Source organism: Rhinichthys klamathensis, unplaced genomic scaffold (assembly GCF_029890125.1).
Source record: "Rhinichthys klamathensis goyatoka isolate OS25496 unplaced genomic scaffold, OSU_Roscu_1.1 h1tg000318l_1, whole genome shotgun sequence".
Taxonomy (NCBI): domain Eukaryota; kingdom Metazoa; phylum Chordata; class Actinopteri; order Cypriniformes; family Leuciscidae; genus Rhinichthys; species Rhinichthys klamathensis.
The window spans coordinates 2,005,327-2,029,970 of NW_026606834.1; the positions used below are offsets into that span (position 1 = coordinate 2,005,327).

Genomic DNA, 24,644 nt, shown 5'->3' on the forward strand with positions numbered 1-24,644 from the left:
TACGTCAGCAGCGGCACTGAACGCGGATCCACAACAGAACCAGAATACACACACACACACACACACACACACACACCAGACACACGTCAGCAGCGTCTTACGTCAGCGGCGGCACTGAACGCGGATCCACAACAGAACCAGAATACACACACACACACACACACACACCAGACACACGTCAGCAGCGTCTTACGTCAGCAGCGGCACTGAACGCGGATCCACAACAGAACCGGAACACACACACACACACACACACACACACACACACACCAGACACACGTCAGCGGCGTCTTACGTCAGCAGCGTCACTGAACGCGGATCCACAACAGAACCGGAACACACACACACACACACACACACACACACACACCAGACACACGTCAGCAGCGTCTTACGTCAGCAGCGGCACTGAACGCGGATCCACAACAGAACCGGAACACACACACACACACACACACACACACCAGACACACGTCAGCAGCGGCACTGAACGCGGATCCACAACAGAACCGGAACACAATACAATGCTGAATAAAGTCCTAGTTTTTGTTATTTTAGGACCAAAATGTATTTTCGATGCTTCAACACACTCTAACTAACCCACTGATGTCACATGGACTAACCCACTGATGTCACATGGACTAACCCACTGATGTCACATGGACTAACCCACTGATGTCACATGGACTAACCCACTGATGTCACATGGACTAACCCACTGATGTCACATGGACTAACCCACTGATGTCACATGGACTAACCCACTGATGTCACATGGACTACTTTGATGATGTCTTTATTTCCTTTCTGGACAAGGACAGTATACCGTACACACATTTACACTGGAGGGACAGAAAACTCTCGTACTAAATCTAAAATATCTTAAACTGTGTTGTGAAGATGAACGGAGGTCTGACGGGCTTGGAGCGACACGAGGGAGAGTCATTAATGACATCATTTTCATTTTTGGGTGAACTAACCCTTTAAACTTTAGGTTTTTGCAGAAGATGAAAAGACTGTGAGTAAAGCCAGTGTGTTTGTGTCTGTCAGGTCGTGTGTTTGCTAACAACCCAGACACGGCCTGTGTGATCGGCCTGTATAAGAAGGTTTTGACCTTCAGTCCCGTCACTGAGCTGAAGGACCAGACCGACTTTGTGTGAGTGACTCTAACAATCACACACACTACACCAGGGGGGACGTCGGGTTGATTGGGACACCTTTTCCTAGTCATATCAAGAGCAGAAAGTGTCTTAATCAACCTGACGTCACAGGTACTTCTTTCACAACCAGTTGTGCAGTCATAAAATCGTAACGGTTGATTTAAGCAAAGATATACTCAATTTAAAATGTTTTTTTCCTCATTTAAAAAATGTACACTTTTGAAAGATGTTGAAAAATGATACATATTCTGATGAGATGGAGGAAATGCTGCTTTATTCTGTCTGGAGAAGATGAGATGACCTGCTGTGTCAAGTTGCTACTACTCACTTTAAAAGATGGATATAAAGTCATGGCAACATCGAAATAATTTGAACAACTGCAACAAACATTTTTTTTAAGTTATGCATGAATCAGGTAGACAAAATTTAAAAAACAAAATGAGTGAAAAGTCAACTTAAAAATTTAAGGCAGCAACCGAACTGAAGTTTTTAAGCTGAATTAGGGGGATTTTTTATAATAATGTGTAATAATAACACTTCATATAATTCTTTTCCAGTTCTCAAGGCATTTCACACGGCTGCATCAAACCATACTTTACCAATGCATAATGACAAGTCTAACTAGTATCAGCAGGCCCGCCGACAGGGGGGGACAAACGGGTCTGTTGTCCCGGGCCCAGGGTAGGGAGGGGGGCCCAGAACTGGGCCCTCATTAAATTATGGAATAATTGTAAAAAAATAATAATAAAAAAATAGGCATATTTGTTGAAAAAATATCTAATATTTGAGTTACATAAAAGCTTTTTATTCGTTTTCTTCCTAATTGTCCTTGAAATAGTGGTCAAGAACCCCCGCCCCCCCCCCCCAAACAAAAATGGTTTGGCCACTGATCGAAATATGATGTTGTCATTTGATTTGAAGTTCAGTAGGCTAACGTTACGCTCAAAATGTCAGCACAAGTCCGGTGCTCAGAAAAGAAAAGAGAAGAAGAAAATAGAGGACTTCGAGATGCCCTAAACAAATATTTTTAAAAAGGTGGTGACGGTGAAGCTGGAACTAACCTTAGTAAAGTCAACGTAGAGCAAGGTAAGAAACAGCGCAGCCAACGTTTATGAGTGTTGTCAAAGACCCGGCACTTCGGTACCAAGTCGGTACAAATTTCTTTTTAAACGTCACGCCACGGTACCAGGTTTTCTCAAACCCGGGATGCGCGTGCATGCCCAAAGCGCGTGCAGTTGCGTCCTCTTCATAAAAGCGCTGAGACATGGCGACCGGCGGTGCTGCTGCTGTGGTGGCTGTAAATCCATTTGTTGATAAGAAAGGAGGAAAGAGCCACATATGGAAATATTTTGGATATTAGCTCATAATAATAGCGACGCGGCGCGCTCGTTTTTACAGGCGCGCCTAAGTTCATTGTTGCATAGCAACGACAGACGCCACGGGAGAGCAAACGCTTGTGGAAAGGAGAAAGCGGTGCGAACTGCGCTCTCTATGATGACGAGGAAGTATTAGCAAAGAATTCATTGATTTCTAGCCCTTGGATTAGCTTTACTACTATTTATGGAGATGAGAAATAAAAAGCCGGCTGAAATGCATCACTGTCATCATCGGTGAACAGATAATGGGCCAGATCCGAGTCTATTTTTGCTGTGCTGCTCATGCTTAAAAGTGAAAGCACACTTTTGATTGACAAAAAATAAATATGATTTCACACTAAAAGTGCCCAAAATGCACAGATTATGCATCTCTAGTGTGTTTTAACAAGAACTGCAGTAGGCTATGTCAGAAAAGAAAATGAAGACATTTATAGAAAATGTACCCATTTAAACGTGTTTTTATTATTCATTTTGGGTAAAAGTATATGGTGTTTTATAAAAAATAAAAAAAATCTTGGGGGGGGCCCATCTAAGATTATCTTGTCCCGGGCCCAGGCAAGACTGTCAGCTGGCCTGAGTATCAGACAGGGTAACACTTTACAATAAGGTTCATTAGTTAACATAAACTAAGAATGAACAATACTTCTGCAGCATTTATTAATCTTAGCTAATATTACCTTCAACATTTACTAATACGTTATTAAAATCAAAGGTTGTATTTGTTAAGTAAGGGTTAATGCCCGACGAGGTGTCCATTGTCAGGAATTAATGGACGACGGTGAGGCGTGAACCCGCTTATACCACGGTCACTTGCCAAATAACAAATTTTTAAAACATTAGTTTATATTTTAATTAGTTTTGCAATCGAAATCTAAAGTTTTTACAAACAATAACTTGCTTTCCCTGGTTACGCCTGACGGTTTATTTAGCAACCGGAGATATCTATCCGGAGAACCCTTCAGTTTAGCTAACTTACGAGCAATAAAGTTAACGTATTCTTTTTTCATGTAAGTTAGGCTTGTCTAGCCATGGGCATTACACTTTAGTTTTTTTAAACCTATAATTAAAACACACAGGTAGGCGTAGTGTAGGCTAACTAGATGTTTGTTTTGATACAATAAATTGTAACCGGATACTTTGACTGCCTGTTGCTATGGTTACTCACAGCTGATGTAGCCAGCGCATTTATTTATTAATTTCAAACGGTAAACAGTCAGTTTCGCCAGAACTCCTTTACTAGGAGTCCTCTATCACTTTTTAATGGACACCCTGCAGCCAATCAGAATCGAGTATTCACCCAGACCATGGTATAACATTAGTTGATGCACTGTGAACTAACATGTAAGGAATAATTGACGACAGGCCAATCGAATTATTAGAAAAATAATGCACACCCGAGGTGGTAATGTGGTCACGACGCGAAGCGGAGTGGCCGTTACACCTCGGGTGTGCATTATCAATTATTCCGCTTATACTACAGTTACCACACCCCGAAACATTGTTCAGATGATGCATTTCAAGACGTTTGTCAGGTTTTTGTCATTAAAACGCTCTTGTATGTAGGACTAATTTCTTACGCATCTAATCCCACGCCTCCGTTGCTAATTCCAAAACGTCATTTTAGATTTAGTAACGGAGGTTTGAGCCACTGATTGCAGACTAATGATGGGGACACACTTATGACTCGCTGAAACATTCGAAGACTGACTGTTTCCATCGACTGTAGCAGGTCTTAAAGGAGTAGTTCACTTTAAAAAAAACTTTTGCTGATAATTTACTCACCCCCATGTCATCCAAGATGTCCATGTCTTTCTTTCTTCAGTCGAAAAGAAATTAAGGTTTTTGATGAAAACATTCCAGGATTTTTCTCCATATAATGCACTTTGCTGGGCACCAAACGGTCCAAGGTCCAAGAGACAGTTTCAGTGCAAACTGCAAACTGTTCAAAGGGCTTTAAACGATACCAGACAATGAATAAGGGTCTTATCAAGCGAAACGATCGCTCATTTAAAAAATAAATAACAAAGTTTAAGTTTTATAAGCTCAAATGCCCGCCTTGCTCATTTCTGTGATGCACGTTCGTGACTCTCCTGTTCGAACTCGTTCATCAAAATGAACAAATCTTTTTTTTCGAGTCATTTGATTAATTTAACGACCGAAATGAACGAATTGACTCGGAAAAAGATTTGTTCATTTTGATGAACGAGTTCGAACAGGAGAGTCACACAGAACAGAGCAAGGCCAGCATGTGTGCTTATAAAAAAATGAGCGATCGTTTCGCTTGATAAGACCCTTATTCATCGTCTGGTGTCATTTAAAACCATTTGAACAGTTTGCAGTTTGCACTGAAAATGTCATTTAGACCTTGAACCGTTTGGTACCTAGTAAAGTGCATTATATGGAGAAAAATCCTGGAATGTTTTCATCAAAAACCTTAATTTCTTTTCGACTGAAGAAAGAAAGACATGGACATCTTGGATGACATGGCGGTGAGTAAATTATCAGCACTAGTTTTTTTTTAAAGTGAACTACTCCTTTAAACACAGACTGTGAATAGGCTACAGACTGAACGCGCTGAACACGCGTTTGGGCATGATCAGTCATAAGTATCAAATTACATTCATAACTGGCCTAAGTCAGTGTGTCCCGGCTTTATGCAGTTATTAATGCCGTTATTAGAGAGAGAGAGATGTTGCAATAATGAGACAGAAAAGCATGTGCGTCAATATTATTATTTATTTATTAATTAAATTTGTTTTAATTAATTCGTTCATTCTTGTTTTCTATAATTGACAGTAGATAACCCAATAAATGAAACACACAAAGCCCTTTTAACAAGTAGGCCTATCAATAGTTATTTATTTGTTATATTATCTGGAATAATTACGAAAACCCAGCAGGACTATCAATTTATTTATATAGCCTATTCAATTTAATTTTCTACTTTATTTATTAAAATTAAACTGTATGTGTCCATTGATTGTGAAGTTAGACATCGAAAATGGCAGATCAAGCGCATGGGCTGCATGTTTTTTCTTGTTATGAATTGTATCCTATTTTCCGTTATTACAGTTAACTACGCGCAGTGATATGGAACTGTAATGCGGTCAAACCTGCCTGGAACTACTTTAGCCGTGCGTTTCCCTAAAAATAATTGCACACCTTAGAACGTTCTCAACCAATCAGAATCAAGCATTCAACAGCCCTGTAGTATAAGAACCAACAATGAACAGCTGTATTTTATTAATTAACATCAACAAAGATTAATAACTACTGTAACACATGTATTGCTCATTGTTAGTTCATGCTAGTTAATACATGAACTAATGTTAACTAGTGAACCTTATTGTGAAGTGTCACCGGTCTCAGTAAGCAGTTTCTCTCGCCCTGCAGACACCGGATGCCCAAGACTCAGTGGTGGCTGAATCTCCGGCTGATGCTGAAGATGTTGGCAAAGTACCAGACGTCCTTCAACGAGTACGTGACGGGAGAGATCGAACACGTGACCCGCCGCTCTCTCAGCATAGACACCGGGTTTTAAAGCAGTCCCATCCTCCAACCAACTCCCGACTGCCACTCCTCCGTTAAAACAGGTGAACGCCTGATGCTTTAGTGAGTAAAGGAGGGTACGACTCTAGATTAGTGCCTAAACCTGATCCTCTTCTCCATTGGAGGCCTGTATTTGCACCATCTTTATGCTGGACTGATGCAGAGTGTCCAAAACTAGATCACTCCCAGTGTAATTAATATATTATTTACATTAATCCGGGTACTTTTTAAACTGCGTTTTCTTTTCTAAACACTCTCCGTCCGCACTGAAATGTCTGAAAACTAGGGGTGTAACGCTCCCTCATGTCACGATTCGATATTATTGCGCTACTCCAAGACATATGATAAAAGGTTAACAAAACATTTACTGTTGATTAAAATGCTAATTTTGGTATTACATTGTGTGTAAATGAATAGGCTTGGTGCTGGAAACCCAAAGCAATAGAGACACCAGAATAACAATATTCATGATTCTGAAGATGAAAATACAGAATTATTTTAGACGAATATGCTTGCACTCTGTCACTGACTAGATAATATATTTAAAATAATAATATATTTAAACTTTTTACTGGTAACATCAGACATTTGGCATTATCGGGACCCACAAAAATTCCCCCATTGCATTTTTATACATTATATTCAACATTATATGCAGTAGTTTAATGTAGTACTGACACTAAAACTCTGGAAACTTGAATTTTTTCTCACACAGTAATTTTTATTTTGGGTGAACTATACACAGTATATATTGTCACTATCATACATATTGTTGCATTTTTGTATTGCGATATATTGTTACACCCCTACTGAAAATGCTTAAATCATCTTACTGTGTATGCATTAAACGTAAAAGCTCACTGAGATGATACCGAGAGACCAAATGTTATAAATTCCTCAAGCTATTATTTTATTTGCAAAATATCCAGGTCACACTCGATCGCCATTCCATGTTTGGTCTAAAACACAATTTTCTGTACATTTTCTGTCATATTTGCAGGAATGTAATATGAAGATTGTACAAACTAACATTTATTTTTAACAACATGGAAGTAAATATCAGGCGCAATAAACCCGGTACAACCATAGATACTGTATCTATCAGTATAATATGCATCATGACTAAACATGCATGGTTTTCACAGTTCACACTACAAACTAATGCACTTAAATGCATAAAGCTCAGTTTTAGCAGGACAAAAACACGTCTCAGTGAAAGGACTAAACTTAGAGAACACACTGCACACGTCTGTTTCCGCTTGATTAATGTTAACTAATATAATATGCGTGAATCTATTGCTATAAATTACATTTTTTATATATATTTGAACCACTTTAGACCATTTCATCAAAGCCAGCTCGTGATGTTTCTGGTCTTCTAATTAAAATCCCCTTGTTGTTAACTATATGTATACACAACTGTGGCAATGTAAAGTTATTTTGCGGTTGAAAAACAACTAATGCAAAGTATTTTCCTTGTGCAATGCAACACCAGTCACTTTCAGTGTAGACGGCCACTGTTTTATTCTTTATACTAAACTGCTGCTGTTAGTTGTTCAACGTTTCTGCAGAATGTACTGTTTATGTCCTGGCAAATGTTTATTCCAGCAGCTGATGAAGTACATCACGAGCAGGTAAAGCTGGAGATTGTGATTGTTAAACATTTGAACAGGTGATTTGTGTCTGAGATTCAGTGTTGTGTCTGTGATATTGTGTGCCTATGCAACGTGATTAATGTGAAGCAATAGATAGTTGTAGTGCAGCATGTTTCACATCTCCAGTATTTAATGCTCTACATTGAAAATTCTAGAAAATATTCGCTATAATGAACCAGGTATGAGTTTAGATAAAACAGGTGAATGAAAGTTAAAGTTTTTTTTTTTTTTTTTTTTTTTGCATTGTGACATTATTTTCATACACACTAACATAATGTTAACATTGCAGTATTAAGAATGAGATTTTCTTTTGTTTAATTGTCATGACAATGTCACAATGCAAAAATCATAAAGATAAATTTTTCATTTTAGTTTTGCAAAATGTAATTTTTCTGCTGATTTAGGGGGTTAAACATGGCCTGCTTTGACCAGTGTGATAAACTGCTTAGACTATAGTCATCTGTGGCCGGTTGTGTAAACGGCTTGGCTAAGGCTAGTCTTAAAAATTAGTTGTATAATTGTATTCTTCGAGACTGGTCCTAACTTTTAAAGTCAAGAGACATAAAAGTTAGATCAGTTTAATGTGAATTGGATATCTTAATCTAACTGCTAGTTGTTCACTAGTTCTTAAGGTAATCTTAACATAGTGACTGTGTTTATGCAACTGGACAGGTTTTGTGACCATTTCAAACTTCCATGTTTTGCAGATTTTCGTATTACTGTCAATAACTATGAAATGGTTATTTTACTGAAATCTACACCAGTGTACAGTAAATGATTCAGTTTATGTCTGTAAATGTAAGCCATCACAATCTAACATGTAAATGATGAATGGCATATTAAAAGGAATGTAGTGTCATTTAATAAAAAAACAAACATATATTACATCTATAATAAACTAAATATATTTAAAATACCTTGCTGTGTTGTAAGTAGAGGGAAAGCAATTCAAAATAGACTTTTTCAGTGTTGTTATATTTTCAGTAACAAATACATTTAATGAGAAGAACATTCAAACCATACCTTTAATTTTCTATTAATTATAATGCATGCATTGAAGTATAAGCATATATTGAAATGATCTCTGTGAATAAGTTATTTTGAATCATGTTGAGCAAACTAAAATTGCAGCAGTGAACAAAAGGAGCAGAATCAGAAACTCTGCAATAAATATTGCCTATAAGTATAGAATGTAACGTCAACAGACATTTGAACACATCTCTGAAGTACAGCTATATGGATCAGATTTATGTTTATGAAGTTATAATTTCCCAAAGTTGAATGAAAAGGGGAAGGAATCAGCAGGTCCTGAAGTGTCCCGTGTGGATGAGCTTTTCTGAGGGCTTTCCATCCCGAACGAGAAGGGAAACTCCTCCTGACGACTCTCGGCTTCATCAAACAGGAAACCTTGTAGAGAAACAGCATTAACTCATTAAAGCAGAAAATATAAGACTATTTTTATGTATATAGAAGCATTTAGGCTAAATTTAATTTATACTTTAGAATATATTTTTGTTTTTAAACGAAGTCTCTTGCTCATCAAGGCTGCATTTATTTTATTAAAACTACAGTAATATTGTGAAATATGATTATAGTAACCGTATTCTATGTGAATATATTGTAAAATATAATTTATTCCTGTGATCAAAGCTGAATTTTCAGCATCATTTGCTTCTCAAGAAACATTCATTTTTTAAGAATTTAGCAAGGATGCATTAAATTGATCAAAAGTGACAGTAAAGAAAAGATTTCTATCTTACATAAATGCTGTTCTTTTGAACTTTCTATTCATCAAAAAAAAAAAATACTGTAATCATGTAAAAATCATGTAATACTGAAGACTGGAGTAATCATGCTGAAAATTCAGCTTTAATCACAGGAATAAATTACATTTTGAAATATATTCACAGAAAACCGTTATTTTGAATTATAATATTGACAATATGACTGTTTTTACTGTATTTTTGATCAAATAAATGGAGCATAATCATAATAAATGGTGAGCATAAGAGACTTCTTTGATAAATAAAATAAAAAAAACTTAATTATTCCAAACTTTTGACAGGTAGTGCAGATATTACTCATGAATCATACTTTACCTGAGAACTTGGGTGCTGATCCTGGTGACTTCTGTTACCAGAAATACAAAATCAGCTTTCAAACATTTAAAACATTCAGCCATTAAACACAAACATTTCTCCAGAAATACCTTGTCGCTGAAATAGGAGCTTGTGAAGGTAAATGGAGATGCCTACAACACACACACACACACACACACAAATGAAATGATGAAACTCTTTAATGAATCAATCTTCCAGCTTCTGAAGTTCACCTCTTCTGCTGCCGATCCCATGTCAAAGTCGCAGCCCAGCTTCGAGAACGCAGGTGTGTTTGGACCCGACATCATGGTGAACACAAAAGCGGGCGACTTGGTGTCTGAGATCTCCTGTCCTCCAGGTAAGCATCTGGGACTTTTGCTGTTAACAGATCGAACAGTAATCAAAACAGTTCTATTAAAGCAACACCAAGTAACTTTTCCTCTGCGGTCGCCCTACAGGTTGGAAGCGGAATTGTCCATTACCGCTGTGGTAAATACTTTAGCCTAGCGCATCCTACTGTCGCACACACACTCGCTGTTTATCCAGCGCCGGCTTTGGAATGAATGATGTTCACAGACAAGCTAGAGTGTGTTGCATGATTTCATGAAAGTATGATGTATTGCGACATCAGAAACGAAGAAAAACTAAATAATGACTATTGTAACGCTTGACGTAAAGCAAGTCAAATTTGTAGTTTTCTTATGTCTCATTAGAACTACAGAAACGCGACCCGATCTGGCAATCTCACACAGCGTGGCTATAGCAGATATAGGACCGCAAAGCCAATCCAGAAGTGCCTTTCACCCTGTTACGACTTAATGAACCACTGAAACCATTTTGGAAACATTATTTTAAGGTAAAAAAATCTTACTTAGTGTTGCTTTAAAACGTGTTTACTTTCTGATACATGTCCCTGCTCTTGTGAATGATACATCAGAGCACGTTAAAGCAAATAAAATCAAGATTAAACATTGGCTCTAAATCCTTTTTGGTTGACATTCACAATCCCTTCACTAGTTTAGAAAACACGGAATATTCAGTAATATTACTAATTTGACTACACTGACACTATTGGATGAGAACAAAACTTGAAGTGAATCGAGTTGAATAATGACACTTGTCTTCTGTAGAGCTGTTTACGGCTGAATTGAACTTGTTTCATAATTGATTAACTTTACAGTTATTGAACTGAATAATAGTCTTTTTAGAGCTGCTTACAACAGAATTTGTCTCATATTTGTTGAAATTTGCATTAATGATTGTTATTTTTCAGTTTATTCCTGTGAAGCTGCTTTGAAACAATGTGCACTAGGGATGTAACGATACCCTCATGTCACGATTCGATACATATCACGATCCTGAACTCACAATACGATATTATTGCAAAACTCCAAGACATATGGTAAAAGGTTAAAGATTAAAATGCTAAATTTGATATTACATTGGTGTGTAAATGAATAGGCTTGGACTTGGTGCTGGAAACCCAAAGCACAGGACAATAGAGACACCAGAATAACAATATTCATGATTCTGAAGCTGAAATTACAGAATTATTTTAGACAAACATGCTTACGCTCTGTCTAGTTGTATTTAAAATATTGTAGGCCACGTTTTACTGGCAACATCAGACATTTGGCATTATCAGGAGGACCCACAAATATTCCCTCAGTGCATTATATTCAACATTATATATAGTAGTTTAATGTAGAACTGACACTCACTCTGTAAACGTGAATTTTTTTCTCGCATAGTACATTTGATTTTGGCTGAACTAAACGCAATACATATTGTCACTATCCACGATACATATTGTTGCATTTTTGTATTGCGATATATTGTTTGTTACACCCCTAATGTGCACTGTATAAAGCGCAATAGAAATAAAGCTGACTTGAGTTGTGCATCACAATTTAGGTGTATCCCTGAAAAATGCATGAAGAAAAATAGGTTGCAAATGTTTCATGTTGACTTTAGACTAATGTAAGGGACAGGTACAGTGAGGTCAGGTCGTACTTTAAGGAGAAGGTCGGGGTGTTCGGTGTGGCTTTAACTCTAGCCGGTGAGGGAGGAGGGCAGACGGGACCCTCAGTCACTGTGTCCTCGTGAATATCTGCTGTGGTCGCCTCCAAATTATCTTCCTCCTTCTTCTCCTCCTCTTCTGATATTTCCACCATGAGCTCAGAAGCACATGAAACATTCACATTCCCCTGCTGCATTCATCCAAACAGAAAATATATAAGAATATATACGGTACACTACAGGTCAAAAGTCATATATTTGAAAGAAGTCTCTTACAGCAAAAACAGGATTATTGTGAAATATTATTACAATTTAAAATAACTGTTTTCTATGTGAATATATAGTAAAGTGTAATTTATTCCTGTGATCAAAGCTGAATTTTCAGCATCATTACTCCAGTCTTCAGTGTCACATGATCCTTCAGAAATCACTCTAATATGATGATTTGCTGCTCTAGAAACATTTATGATTATTATCAATGTTGAAAACAGTTTTTGCTGCTTGATATTTTATTTATTTTTTTAAAAGAAATTAATACTTTTATTCATCATGCATCAAATTGATCAAAAGTGACAGTAAAGATATTTATCATGTGATTTCTACTTCAAATAAATGCTGTTCTTTTGAACTTTCTATTCATTAAAGAATTGTGGGGGAAAAAAGGATCACGGTTCCCACAAAAACATTAAGCCGTTTTCAACACTAATAATAAGAACCATAATTAATAATTGAGGAGCTAATCATATTAGAATGATTTCTGAAGGATCATGTGACACTGAAGACTGGAGTAATGATGCTGAAAAAAAATAAAATTACAATTTACAATATATTCAAATAGAAAACAGTTATTTTAAATTGTAATAATATTTCACAGATTCTTCATAAAATAAAGAGCATTGATGAACAAAAGAGAGACTTCTTTAAAAAAAAAACATTTAAAAAACGTAAATTATTACAAACATCATGACCGGTAATGTACTGTATATTTTAATCATTTAAAAGCAGTTGTCTGTATTTCAACTATACCGGTTCATTCACCTTCTCTGACTGACTCTGATCGCCTTCTTGCATTTGATCTATAATGAAAGGAAAACTCGATTGTGATCGATAAATCTGTGAGCTTATTGTGGTTTATCTTGTGATGCTTTCAGAAAATTAATATATGCTGGTGTTTACCTTCTACAGTTTCTCTCTTTGTCCATAAGCAGTGGGAAAATGTGTCCATTTGAGATTCACTTTCTGCAGTTTTAACCTTATTCGCCTCAGAAGGATCTTCATCAACTATGTGCTCATCTGCGTATTCTTCAGGCCTCTAAAAGTTACAGAACTCACAATTACTTTTCTCAAGTATTAAATAGAAGCAAACCATTTTGTATATTTTTTTTCTCTCCCAATTCATGTAGATGGAGCTGTAGTTTCAGGACAACAGCAGAAGTACCTGCATTATGGGCTCTTGATGAGGGACCATTTCATCAAATGACTCGCTTTCAGTTTGTAGGCTGTCATTGTCTGGACACTTACTATTTTCATAGCGATTTCAGAAAAAAGTGAATTAGACAAATGTACGGAAGCGTATTGCATTCACAGGAAAAAAAATCTACTATGTTTTTCTGAATTAACGAGTTAATTATCTCAGAATTACGAGATCATTTTTCATGGGAAAAAAGTTTTTGCTCTATTTTTCTGAATTAACGAGTTAATTATCTCAGAATTACGAGATAATTTTTCATGGAAAAAAAGTTTTTGCTCTGTTTTTCTGAATTAACGAGTTAATTATCTCAGAATTACGAGATAATTTTTCATGGAAAAAAAAGTTTTTGCTCTGTTTTTCTGAATTAACGAGTTAATTATCTCAGTATTACGAGATAATTTTTCATGGAAAAAAAGTTTTTGCTCTGTTTTTCTGAATTAACGAGTTAATTATCTCAGAATTACGAGATAATTTTTCATGGAAAAAAGTTTTTGCTCTGTTTTTCTGAATTAACGAGTTAATTGTCTCAGAATTACGAGATAATTTTTCATGGAAAAAAGTTTTTGCTCTATTTTTCTGAATTAACGAGTTAATTATCTCAGAATTACGAGATCATTTTTCATGGGAAAAAAGTTTGTGCTCTGTTTTTCTGAATTAACGAGTTAATTATCTCAGAATTACGAGATAATTTTTCATGGAAAAAAAAGTTTTTGCTCTGTTTTTCTGAATTAACGAGTTAATTATCTCAGAATTACGAGAATTTTTCATGGAAAAAAGTTTTTGCTCTGTTTTTCTGAATTAACGAGTTAATTATCTCAGAATTACGAGATAATTTTTCATGGAAAAAAGTTTTTGCTCTATTTTTCTGAATTAACGAGTTAATTATCTCAGAATTACGAGATAATTTTTCATGGAAAAAAAGTTTTTGCTCTGTTTTTCTGAATTAACGAGTTAAATATCTCAGAATTACGAGATAATTTTTCATGGAAAAAAGTTTTTGCTCTATTTTTCTGAATTAATGACTCATTAGTAACTCATTAATTCATAAAAACAGAGTGAAAAAAATCTTTTTCAAGAAAAAATTATCTCATAATTGTGAGATAATTAACTTGTTAATTCAGAAAAACAGAGCAAAGACTTTTTCCCCATGAAAAAATATCTCGTAATTCTGAGATAATTAACTCGTTATTCAGAAAAACAGAGCAAAAACTTTTTTCCATGAAAAATTATCTCGTAATTCTGAGATAATTAACTCGTTAATTCAGAAAAACAGAGCAAAAACTTTTTTCCATGAAAGATTATCTCGTAATTCTGAGATAATTAACTCGTTAATTCAGAAAAACAGAGCAAAAACTTTTTTCCATGAAAAATTATCTCGTAATTCTGAGATAATTAACTCGTTAATTCAGAAAAACAGAGCAAAAACTTTTTTTCCATGAAAAATTATCTCGTGATTCTGAGATAACTAACTCGTTAATTCAGAAAAACAGAGTAGATTTTTTTTCCTCAAGTGAATGCAATACGCTTCCGTACGAATGCAACAAACCTCTGATAAAAACAAATCTGCTGTAAAGATAAAATACCTGTCAGCACCATCAGTGACTGGCTCCTCCTCACCTGTCAAAACAGAAGAAGATCTGTGTTGATGGAATAGTTCATCCAGACATTATTTCTGTTGTTTGGAACAACATGATTTTTTATTTTTGAACGAACTGTTACTTTAAGAACAGAGTTACCCAGTGCTGCTGTCAGTTCTCTATCCTTCTCCATTATTTGTTCTTCGATTGCTCTAATTCTCCTTTCGATTTCCTCATTCTCAGCTTGAGCCTTCAGCAGTTTCTGAGCTAGTGAGTTCTGACAGTATCGATCCTTATACTGCTGAAACACGCTCCTGTAGCTCTCGATTCTCTCCTGGAACATTTTCCTTCAAAGACCAAGCATCTTTAGCCCTATAAAGCCTACTGTATCATGTTTGATACATGAATTATGTATCATGAATTATAACTTTACTGAAAAACCTGTCGGACACAATCGACTACATGCCTTCTGTCACCTGACTGATATAGTTTATATGTTTTTAGCAAGTAAAAGGTCTTTTAGTATAATTGTGAAAACGTGCATCTTCAGTTCGTGGTTCATGTGTCTTTTTGCTGTGAAATCTTTAATGGGTTTTTATAAAGTAAACATAAGAAAAACGTTTTATTCCGTTAGTCATATTTCGAAATGAAGTACCGGTATCTATAAAATATGATCCATCAGGCTTTTGAGGAACATTTAATTTTCTGTCAATCATCATTGTATTGCATTGCATTATGTTGAAATACAGATCTTAGATATTTTTTGTATGATATAACAGATATGTATATGCATTTTATGCAAGTAGTCTATTATACTGTTATAAAGATCTCATTGATTTACATTACAAGCTATCAGAATTTAATTTACCTTTTTGCATGTTTTTGCTCAGTTTGGACCTCTGAATAACATTGAGATGTTTTTTCCTCCTGGAGTGTGAGATCCATATTCCCACTATATCATACTATAATATGAGTCATAAAAGCCTAATGTATCAAATGTATTTTTTTAAGATTTTTTTTCTCTCTAAATGTTTAATAAACTGTTCTAGTTTCCTATATCAGGGTTAAGTTCATTCAAGTGCAACACTACAGTGGTGGAGATACCTCAATGCGCTGCAACTGAAGAAAACACATACAAATAGAAAAAACACCAGCAAATTAAGAAAACATCTTAATCAGTTTGACAACACATGTGCTGCACACAATGTAACCAAATACAGAAACACACTGCAAATACTCACAACACAACAAATACAGAAACGTGCTGTATTCGGTTACGTTGTATTTGCAGCTCGTTTCTGTCTTTGGTTGCGTTGTGAGTATTTGCAAAGTGTTTCTGTATTTGGTTGCGTTTCTGTTGTGTTGTGTTGTGAGTATTTGCAACGTGTTTCTGTCTTTGGTTGCGTTTCTGTATTTGTTGTGTTGTGAGTATTAGTTGTATTGTGAGTATTTGAAGCGTGTTTCTGTATTTGGTTTTGAGTATTAGTTGTGTTGTGAGTATTTGAAGCGTGTTTCTGTATTTGGTTGCGTTGTGAGTATTTGCAGCTCGTTTCTGTCTTTGATTGCGTTTCTGTATTTGTTGTGTTGTGAGTATTTGCAAAGTGTTTCTGTATTTGGTTGTGGTGTGAGTATTAGTTGTATTGTGAGTATTTGAAGCGTGTTTCTGTCTTTGGTTTTGAGTATTAGTTGTGTTGTGAGTATTTGAAGCGTGTTTCTGTATTTGGTTGCGTTGTGAGTATTAGTTGTGTTGTGAGTATTTGAAGTGTGTTTCTGTATTTGGTTTTGAGTATTAGTTGTGTTGTGAGTATTTGAAGTGTGTTTCTGTATTTGGTTTTGAGTATTAGTTGTGTTGTGAGTATTTGAAGTGTGTTTCTGTATTTGGTTTTGAGTATTAGTTGTGTTGTGAGTATTTGAAGTGTGTTTCTGTATTTGGTTGCGTTGTGAGTATTTGCAGCTCGTTTCTGTCTTTGATTGCGTTTCTGTATTTGTTGTGTTGCGAGTATTTGCAAAGTGTTTCTGTAATCGGTTGCATTGTGAGTATTTGCAGCTCATTTCTGTATTTGGTTGCGTTATGAGTATTTGGAGCACATGTATTGTCAAACTAATGAAGATGTTTTCTTAATTTGCTGGTGTTTTTTCTAGTCGCATGTGTCTTGTTGCAGCTTGTTGAGCTGTCTCCGTCACCGTACAACACCATTATGGTACTTCATGTTGACTTTACGCTGGACCTACATGTCTTCCTTATAGCTGTTCTGTCTCGTCTCTAGCTCAGCTTCCAGTGTCTTTTCATACTGAAGCAGCAGATGTCCTGTTCTCTGTTGACTGATATCAGAACAAAATATTCATATTAAACGATAATATGTTAATTTGAGATTGGAAAATAAAAAACTGTCAGACACACTTTGCCATACTTTTTTGTGTTTTCTTTGATAAACTTCCCAGTGTTTTGCTTCTGCTGGATCTCCTCATCGAGTTTGCTGATGGTAAGTTGTGTTGTCTTAATGTAATCCTTCTTCTCCTGAATGTTGGACTCACAAACTAAAAACACAACAGACAGAACAATTAATGATAACAAACTATTTTTCTTCTCTTTATAATATATGTCGGTGATTAGGGGAGCTTTTTTGTCCAAGGCTTATCCAATGTTGTGAGGTGTTCCTAAAAACTTACTTTGTATTTGCTGCTTGAGGTCATTATTCCTCTGAGCAAGTTCTCGACTCTCTATACCTGTCGTAGATATAACAGCAGTACATATAAAGTTAAACTTGTCAAAGAACCGGTTTGTTAAAAAAAAATTAAATGAAGTGAATTCATCACCTAACTGAAGCAGCAGGTTGTCCAGTTGATTTACCGTCTGCTCCTCCATTCAAACACGATAAAAAAACACACACAGGTCTTGAAAATACCACAAATATCACGTAAATAGTCTATTTTCCAGTCTCGATAAATTACATAACTCAAATATGGAATTGAAAGGCGAATATTGTGCGTATTGACGTATATACGGAGCTCGAGCGCGTCAGTTAAAACGTCCGTTACGTTACTCCACGAGCTTCTGAATTTCTGAGTCTGACTGAGGTGTGATGACGACATACTCGCGTATCAGATCACTTTCAAATAAATTAAATAATAAATATAAATACATTATTAAATAAGTAAGTTCATTTGCCTGGCGTGAGACAAGTCGTTACTTGTTTTCTGAATAAATAATGAAACAGATTTAACCAATAACATCAAAGTTTTTAATTATGATATCATATTTTATGTGCATATCAGTTAAACTGCCTTATTTTATCAAATAAATTATTTTAATGAAATAAATGCAGACATACACACAAATAAACGCAATTTAAAAGGAATATTTAGAATAAAATACTGATTGTAAAAATAAATGTAGCAATAAACGTAGTAGTATTTCACCGAAAGATTTGGCTGGAGGAGGGGCTTCGATTTATTGTCATCCGATTGGACGAGACGGGGGTTCCAGAGTTAATGGGCGTGACTTGTATGCATTGTGGCCCAGGCGCATCTGTATGGCGGCTGCTGTTGGACATTTAACCCAGCTAAACATTTCATCGCAAGAGTTTTCACAGCGGTTCTTTCATGCATGTGCATCTGGTAGGTGCGAATAAGGTAATGAATTAAGCAGGAGCTTCTTGTGTTTGTGAATAAGACTCTTCTTACAGTAGATCATGGTGTGATTATTAAATCGGATCAGCAGAGACAAAAACAGCCTCCGCCTGGCGCTCAAGCATTACAATACACTGATTTAAAATAAACCGCTATCTCAATGGGGTTTAAAATGAAGGATTTTTAGTTTTAGACGGTATTTTATTAAAACATAATCCTATGACTGACAGTTCGATTCCGTTATCTCCTATGTCTTTGTTTCTCTGACAATAGAGCTGATTGAGACCCAGCTCGCTGACGGAAGGGTGTTGTTTCCTACACAAAATATATGTGTCAGTGTTATTTTAGTTTTATTTATATACTATTTTAGCAATTATTCATATTTTAAATTCGCTTTAATTTTTATATTTTCATTTTAGTGTAAGTTTGTCTTTTTGTCATGTGCTTTTGTAATTTTTTATTTAAAGATTTAATTTATGTTTACTTCGGTTTTAGTACTTCAACCTAAGTTATTTTATTCCAGTATCTAATTTGTATATTTTATTGTACTTTATTTTAGTGCTGTTAAATCGATTATTCGCATCTAACCTAAAAGTTTGTAGACACACACATACATATTATATATTCACAAACTTTTATGTTAGATGCAATTAATCACAATTAATCGATTTGACAGAACTACTTTTTTTCAATTAACAATTTTTTTATTTTTTTATTTTTTTATTTTAGTTAACAATAACAACACTGGTACATGTTCACTGTTATTGTTCAGGAAAATCAATAAAAGTTTTAATACACCTTCACCCCTACCAGATATTACACTGTAATTACATTTATAACATTTTGAAAAATTTGACAACTTGACAAGACTTGTCTTTTATAAACTTACTTACATTACCTTTTAGTTCAAATGAGACTAAACAATGTAATTTTTTCCTTATTTTCCCATTTGATTGAATGCATGCCAACTGTGCATCAAGATGTTCTCTCTTTCTCACAGGCTTATCATGTGTGAATGGAGTAAATAGCCTTTTCCTAGTCTCTCTGAAGTTGTAGCTCTTCTCAAAGCTTGCGAGACAGTGAACCGGAGCATGGAGCCGGTGGAGCAGCTGGAGTCGGGTCGATCTGAGGTCTCGGATGGGCCGATGGATGTAGGAATCAGCGGAACCAGCACTCGACGGAAGAGGAGAAAGCGGGAACACCGGCCGGAGTCCATCATCGTCTACCGCTCGGATCCAGAGAGAGCCGCTGGTGAAGAAGAGCATGGGGCAGATAGTGAAGCTGGAGGGGGGAACTCTGAAGAAGGGGCTACATTTCTCAACAACCCCAGCAGTGAAGGTGAAGCATTACATTTTGTGCCTTATCCTAACCAAAACTTTTTTTATTTTTGCAGTTTAGTTTCAATAAATTGTTGCATTCTAATGCAAAAAGCAAAAACAAAACAAAAATGTGTGTCAGTTTTTCTATTTAGATTTAATTTACGTTTACTTCAGTTTTAGTACTTCAACCCAAGTTATTTTATTCCAGTATCTAATTTGTATATTTTATTGTTTACTGTATTTTAGTGCTGTAAAATCGATTATTCGCATCTAACATAAAAGTTTGTGTGTATATATAGACAGACACACACACACACAAACACACGATCAATTTTCAAGAGCATGGAAACTATTTTCCTCACAAACATTCTTACAAAATAACCCCCCAAAAAATTGTCATTAGTTAGTGAACTGTTCCATCTGTTGAAAAGTTGAATTCGCTAAAAGTGAAGGTACGTATTTTTCATCGGACAGTGACAAAATGCTATTTCTTCATAAGAAAATGAAGTTTTGAGTTCTGAAAGTTACTAAATAAGTACTCTTTTATCTTAAAAGATTTAGGAAAATTTGATTCCTCATTTAAGTAGCATTTATTTCTATAGTGCTTTTTATACAGTATACAGATTATTTCAAAGCAGCTTCACAGTGATAAACAGGAAAATAACAGTGTTAATGAAACAATAGTTGTATGAAACAAGCTGATTTCAGCACTACAGAAGACAATAGTGTCATTATTCAGCTCAATTCAATTCAGTTCAATAACAACAATTCCGATGTTGCAAACTAAGTTATTTTTCAGCTCAATTCAGTTTCAATTAATTTTGTTCTCCTCTGATCTACAGGTGAAACTCGAAAAATTTGAATATGGTGCAAAAGTTTATTTATTTCAGTAATTCAACTTAAAAGCTGAAACTAATATATTATATAGACTCATTACATGCAAAGTGAGATATTTCAAGCCTTTATTTGTTATAATTTTAATGATTATGGCTTACAGCTTATGAAAACCCCAAATTCAAAATTAGAATATTGTGAAAAGGTTTTCATAACTGTAAATCATAATCATTAAAATTATAACAAATAAAGGCTTGAAATATCTCACTTTGCATGTAATGAGTCTATATAATATATTAGTTTCACCTTTTAAGTTGAATTACTGAGATAAATAACGATATTCTAATTTTTCGAGTTTCACCTGTAGTGCAGTTAAATAGATAATTACTGAATATTAATTGTCTTTGTCTTTTAATAGGAAATGCATTCGGTCTCATTGTAAATGAATTGTCTTGACCTCTTTAGGTTGGGCTGTGCCTCCAGATAGTCGCTACGTGACGCTCACAGGGACCATCACGCGTGGAAAGAAGAAAGGTCAGATGGTGGACATTCACGTGACGCTCACAGAGAGAGAGTTGCGTGAGATGGCGAGGTCAAAGGAGCGGCTGGATGCCGAATGCGACGCTCGAGAGGGATCGAGTCGCTCGTGTGGATTCGGCGTTTCTCAGGGTCCTCACGTCGTCTTGTGGAGCCTCTCCTGTGCTCCCGTAGTCTTCGTCCTGTCCTTCATCACCTCGTTCTACTATGGGACTCTCACGTGGTACAATATTTTCCTGGTGTACAACGAGGAACGGACGTTCTGCCACAAAATCACGGTGTGCCCCTTCCTCATCATCTTCTATCCGGTGCTCATCGTGGCTCTCTCGCTGTCGCTGGCTCTTTACTCGGCCGTGGCGCAGGTGTCCTGGGCTTTCAGCGAGTGGTGGACGTCCGTCAGGGATTTAGAGAAGGGTTTCTGCGGGTGGGCTTGTGGGAAGCTCGGTTTGGAGGACTGTTCACCCTACAGCATAGTCGAGCTGCTGGACTCGGACACGATCTCTGGGAGTCTGCAGGGAAAGTCGCTGGAAACATCCTCGGTGTGAATAGATTTTCTCAGCTGGTTATCGGTCCTGTTTATTGACACTTGGCGAGTGTTATGGCCACCTGGTATTACGATGCGTTTTGGTCGATCGGATCACAAGTAGACAGTTGTAAATGGGGTCTAAAACGTTTTGAGCTTGTCCACTTTTGACCACTTCCAGATGTTGTTAAAAACGCAAATTGCAAATGTATTCGAACAGCCAAAAAAAGACTCTAGTCTCCTCCTACTGACTCAATGCGTAAACATTATGGGAATCACACTAGCCAGACAGGATTTAAACTTTGTCGGCTGGAGACCCAAGTTTGGTTTCAAGCAAGCTGCAACCTTGCTCTCTCTCTCTTGAATCCAACACAGAAGTGACTTAAACTGCAATTCATCGACTGGCCACTAGAGACAGGCTCCAAAAGAGAGTCAATCCCATAGACCCCCATGTTAAAATGCCCAACTTTACAGCAGAAAAAACTATGTTTACAGCCTGGTACAAAAAGTGGTTTTGGTCTATATACCTAATTTTGCCCTTCGTGACAACTGTGAGTTGGGTGAATTGTTTTATAACTCATCCGTTAAAATTATATTAAGTCTTAAAGGCTCCAGCCTCGGCTGGAGACCCAAGTTTGGTTTGAAGACGAAAACATACCCAGCACAATGTTCTCTCACCATTCCTGATTTCTAACACTCACATCGCTCTGCTTAATCCTTGTTTATTGCCACTTGGCGAGTATTAATTTAGGATCCTGGGCCAAACTTTTGTTTTGTTTTTCTTATAGCTTACAGGTGAAACTCGAAAAATTTGAATATCGTGCAAAAGTTTGCATTTATTTCAGTAATTCAACGTAAAAGGTGAAACTAATATATTATATAGACTCATTACATGCAAAGTGAGATATTTCAAGCCTTTATTTGTTATAATTTTGATGATTATGGCTTAAAAATTAGAATATTGTGAAAAGGTTTTCATAACTGTAAGTCATAATCATCAAAATTATAACAAATAAAGGCTTGAAATATCTCACTTTGCATGTAATGAGTCTATATAATATATTAGTTTCACCTTTTAAGTTGAATTACTGAAATAAATGCAAACTTTTGCACGATATTCAAATTTTTCGAGTTTCACCTGTATATCTTAGGGTTGGTTCACACTTGTAGCTCGGTTCTCTTGTTGTTGTTTTTGGTCCAGACCAAAAAAGAAAATGATACATTTAGTCCTGGTTCACTTAACGTTCACACTGGAACATTGCATGGAGGAACAAATGCACACACACAAACGAAGATCTGCTGCGAGGAGACGCGGTTCTGATGCCTGTGCCGGACTGTAATGGGCAACAATCCTATGACGAGAAGAACCAGGTATCCTTGAGCATTCTGTGCATTTAAGGGTCACAATTTGTGACATCACGTCCTGTTTTTGGTTCATTTAGATGTCTTTGGTCCGTGTTGCATTCATATTACTGTCGAAAAAGTTTGTTTTAATTGAACCAAACCTGCCAAGTGTGAACACACCCATAGTTGTTGTTTTTTATGAAACCGTGTTTTCTTATTTTCATATTGTATGTCAGACTTTCAAACTTTCTTAAAGATGTGTATTTAAAATATTTATTCTTTCCTATTTCATTGTATTTATTTGGTAATACTTTACAATAAGATCCTATTAGTTAATTAACTAACATTAACTAATGAACAATACAGTACATATTAATCTTTATTAATGTTAGTTAATAACAATACATCTACTCATTGTCGACTCGGGTCCATTAAATATTAACAATATAACTATTGATTTTAAAAATCTATTAGTAAATAATAGATTTTAAGTAATAGACATTCATTTAACTACATTCATGTTAATGAATGTAGTTAACAAATGGAACCTTATTGTAAAGTGTTACCATTTATTTTTACCATTTGCATGTTTTATTTTAATTAAAAATATTTTTCTGTACGTCCGAAGGGTAAAGGAAAGAACAGAGGAGTATATGCTTTTCATAACTTCCTGTAAAATTAAGCCATATATATGCAATTAAACTGTGATTATTTGTGAGATTGTGAGAGCCCTGCATACTCTCTAAGTTGTTTTAATTTGCTCACTAACGACGAATACCGAAGAGAATTTATGTGCAGAACGTTGTGAGTGTGTGTGTGTGTGTTTATGATTATGATTATATATGGGGCAGACAGTTATTCCAAAAAATATGTTCATAACCAGGTCTTGGGCATCAAAAGAACATTTTAAATAATTTTAAATCAAATTCATTATGAGAAATGTGTGTTACTTTTAACATGTGTTTGGTTAGTTAAGAATTTTTTGTCAAAATTTTGTATTTTTCCCTTTGTTTCTGACTTTGCACTTTCATTGTGCAGTAATGCTCAATAAAATTCCTATTCCTGTATTTTCATGTCAGGTTTGTGTGTCTATTGTGATCTATAAAACAAAACATGTTAAAAACCCTTTGCAGAATTGATAACTTAGGAATTTTACAGATGAAATTGCCTGAAGAAAAAAAAGTATTGTAGGAAAGTTATACTAAACATATTTTTTCCCTTGCTCACCAGGTTTAACTCTCTGATGTATGCATTAGTGATGAAGGAAAATATATTTTGATGTTTCTTTTTTCTTCACAACAAGAACTTTCAAAATATGTAGTACTAACAGTTTGTAATCCAAAGGCCTTTTTTGTATGCAAGCAAACAATTTACCTTTGTTAAACTCATAGGCCTGGTTTCACAGACAGGGTTTAGATTAAGCCAGGATTAGGCTTTTAAGTATCTTTTATAAACGTGCCTTAGAAAAAAACAAAAACAATAACACCCATTGTAGAAGCACCAACTCTGCTTGTAAGTTTAAACTTGACATAAACTGTAAACTTGTCCCTC

At 35.7% G+C, this 24,644-nt stretch overlaps 3 protein-coding genes across 4 annotated transcripts in view; 2 read left to right on the forward strand and 1 right to left on the reverse strand.

Annotated features, from left to right (window-relative positions):
• pfkla (phosphofructokinase, liver a) overlaps window positions 1–6,398 on the forward strand; it is a 41,893-nt gene extending 35,495 nt beyond the window's left edge. Inside the window, exons 21-22 of the mRNA XM_056271341.1 lie at window positions 1,051–1,156; window positions 5,930–6,398. Coding sequence (XP_056127316.1) covers window positions 1,051–1,156; window positions 5,930–6,077 — 254 coding nt within the window. The 3' untranslated portion in view covers window positions 6,078–6,398. The remainder of the gene's footprint in view (window positions 1–1,050; window positions 1,157–5,929) is intronic.
• A 2,595-nt stretch (window positions 6,399–8,993) lies between these two features.
• LOC130105358 (myosin-10) lies at window positions 8,994–17,811 on the reverse strand. Its single transcript, XM_056271342.1, has 14 exons — window positions 17,724–17,811; window positions 17,577–17,633; window positions 17,318–17,444; window positions 17,139–17,228; window positions 15,066–15,253; window positions 14,913–14,946; window positions 13,297–13,378; window positions 13,035–13,170; window positions 12,897–12,934; window positions 11,853–12,049; window positions 10,073–10,217; window positions 9,950–9,991; window positions 9,840–9,870; window positions 8,994–9,147 (listed from the first exon to the last, which is right to left on the reverse strand). The coding sequence occupies exons 1-14, from the start codon at window positions 17,770–17,772 to the stop codon at window positions 9,002–9,004; spliced, it is 1,362 nt and encodes a 453-aa protein (XP_056127317.1). The 5' UTR covers window positions 17,773–17,811; the 3' UTR covers window positions 8,994–9,001.
• On the forward strand, window positions 9,962–21,941 carry tmem169b (transmembrane protein 169b). 2 transcript variants are annotated; one of them, XM_056271344.1, is made up of 3 exons: window positions 9,962–10,197; window positions 19,537–19,874; window positions 21,155–21,941. In XM_056271344.1, exons 2-3 carry the CDS (start codon window positions 19,628–19,630, stop codon window positions 21,769–21,771), a joined length of 864 nt encoding a protein of 287 aa, XP_056127319.1. In that variant the 5' UTR covers window positions 9,962–10,197; window positions 19,537–19,627; the 3' UTR covers window positions 21,772–21,941. The 2 variants fall into 2 exon arrangements, with proteins under 2 accessions (XP_056127319.1, XP_056127318.1); XM_056271343.1 differs by lacking the exon at window positions 9,962–10,197 and adding an exon at window positions 18,358–18,524.
• The last annotated feature ends 2,703 nt before the right edge of the window (window positions 21,942–24,644 follow it).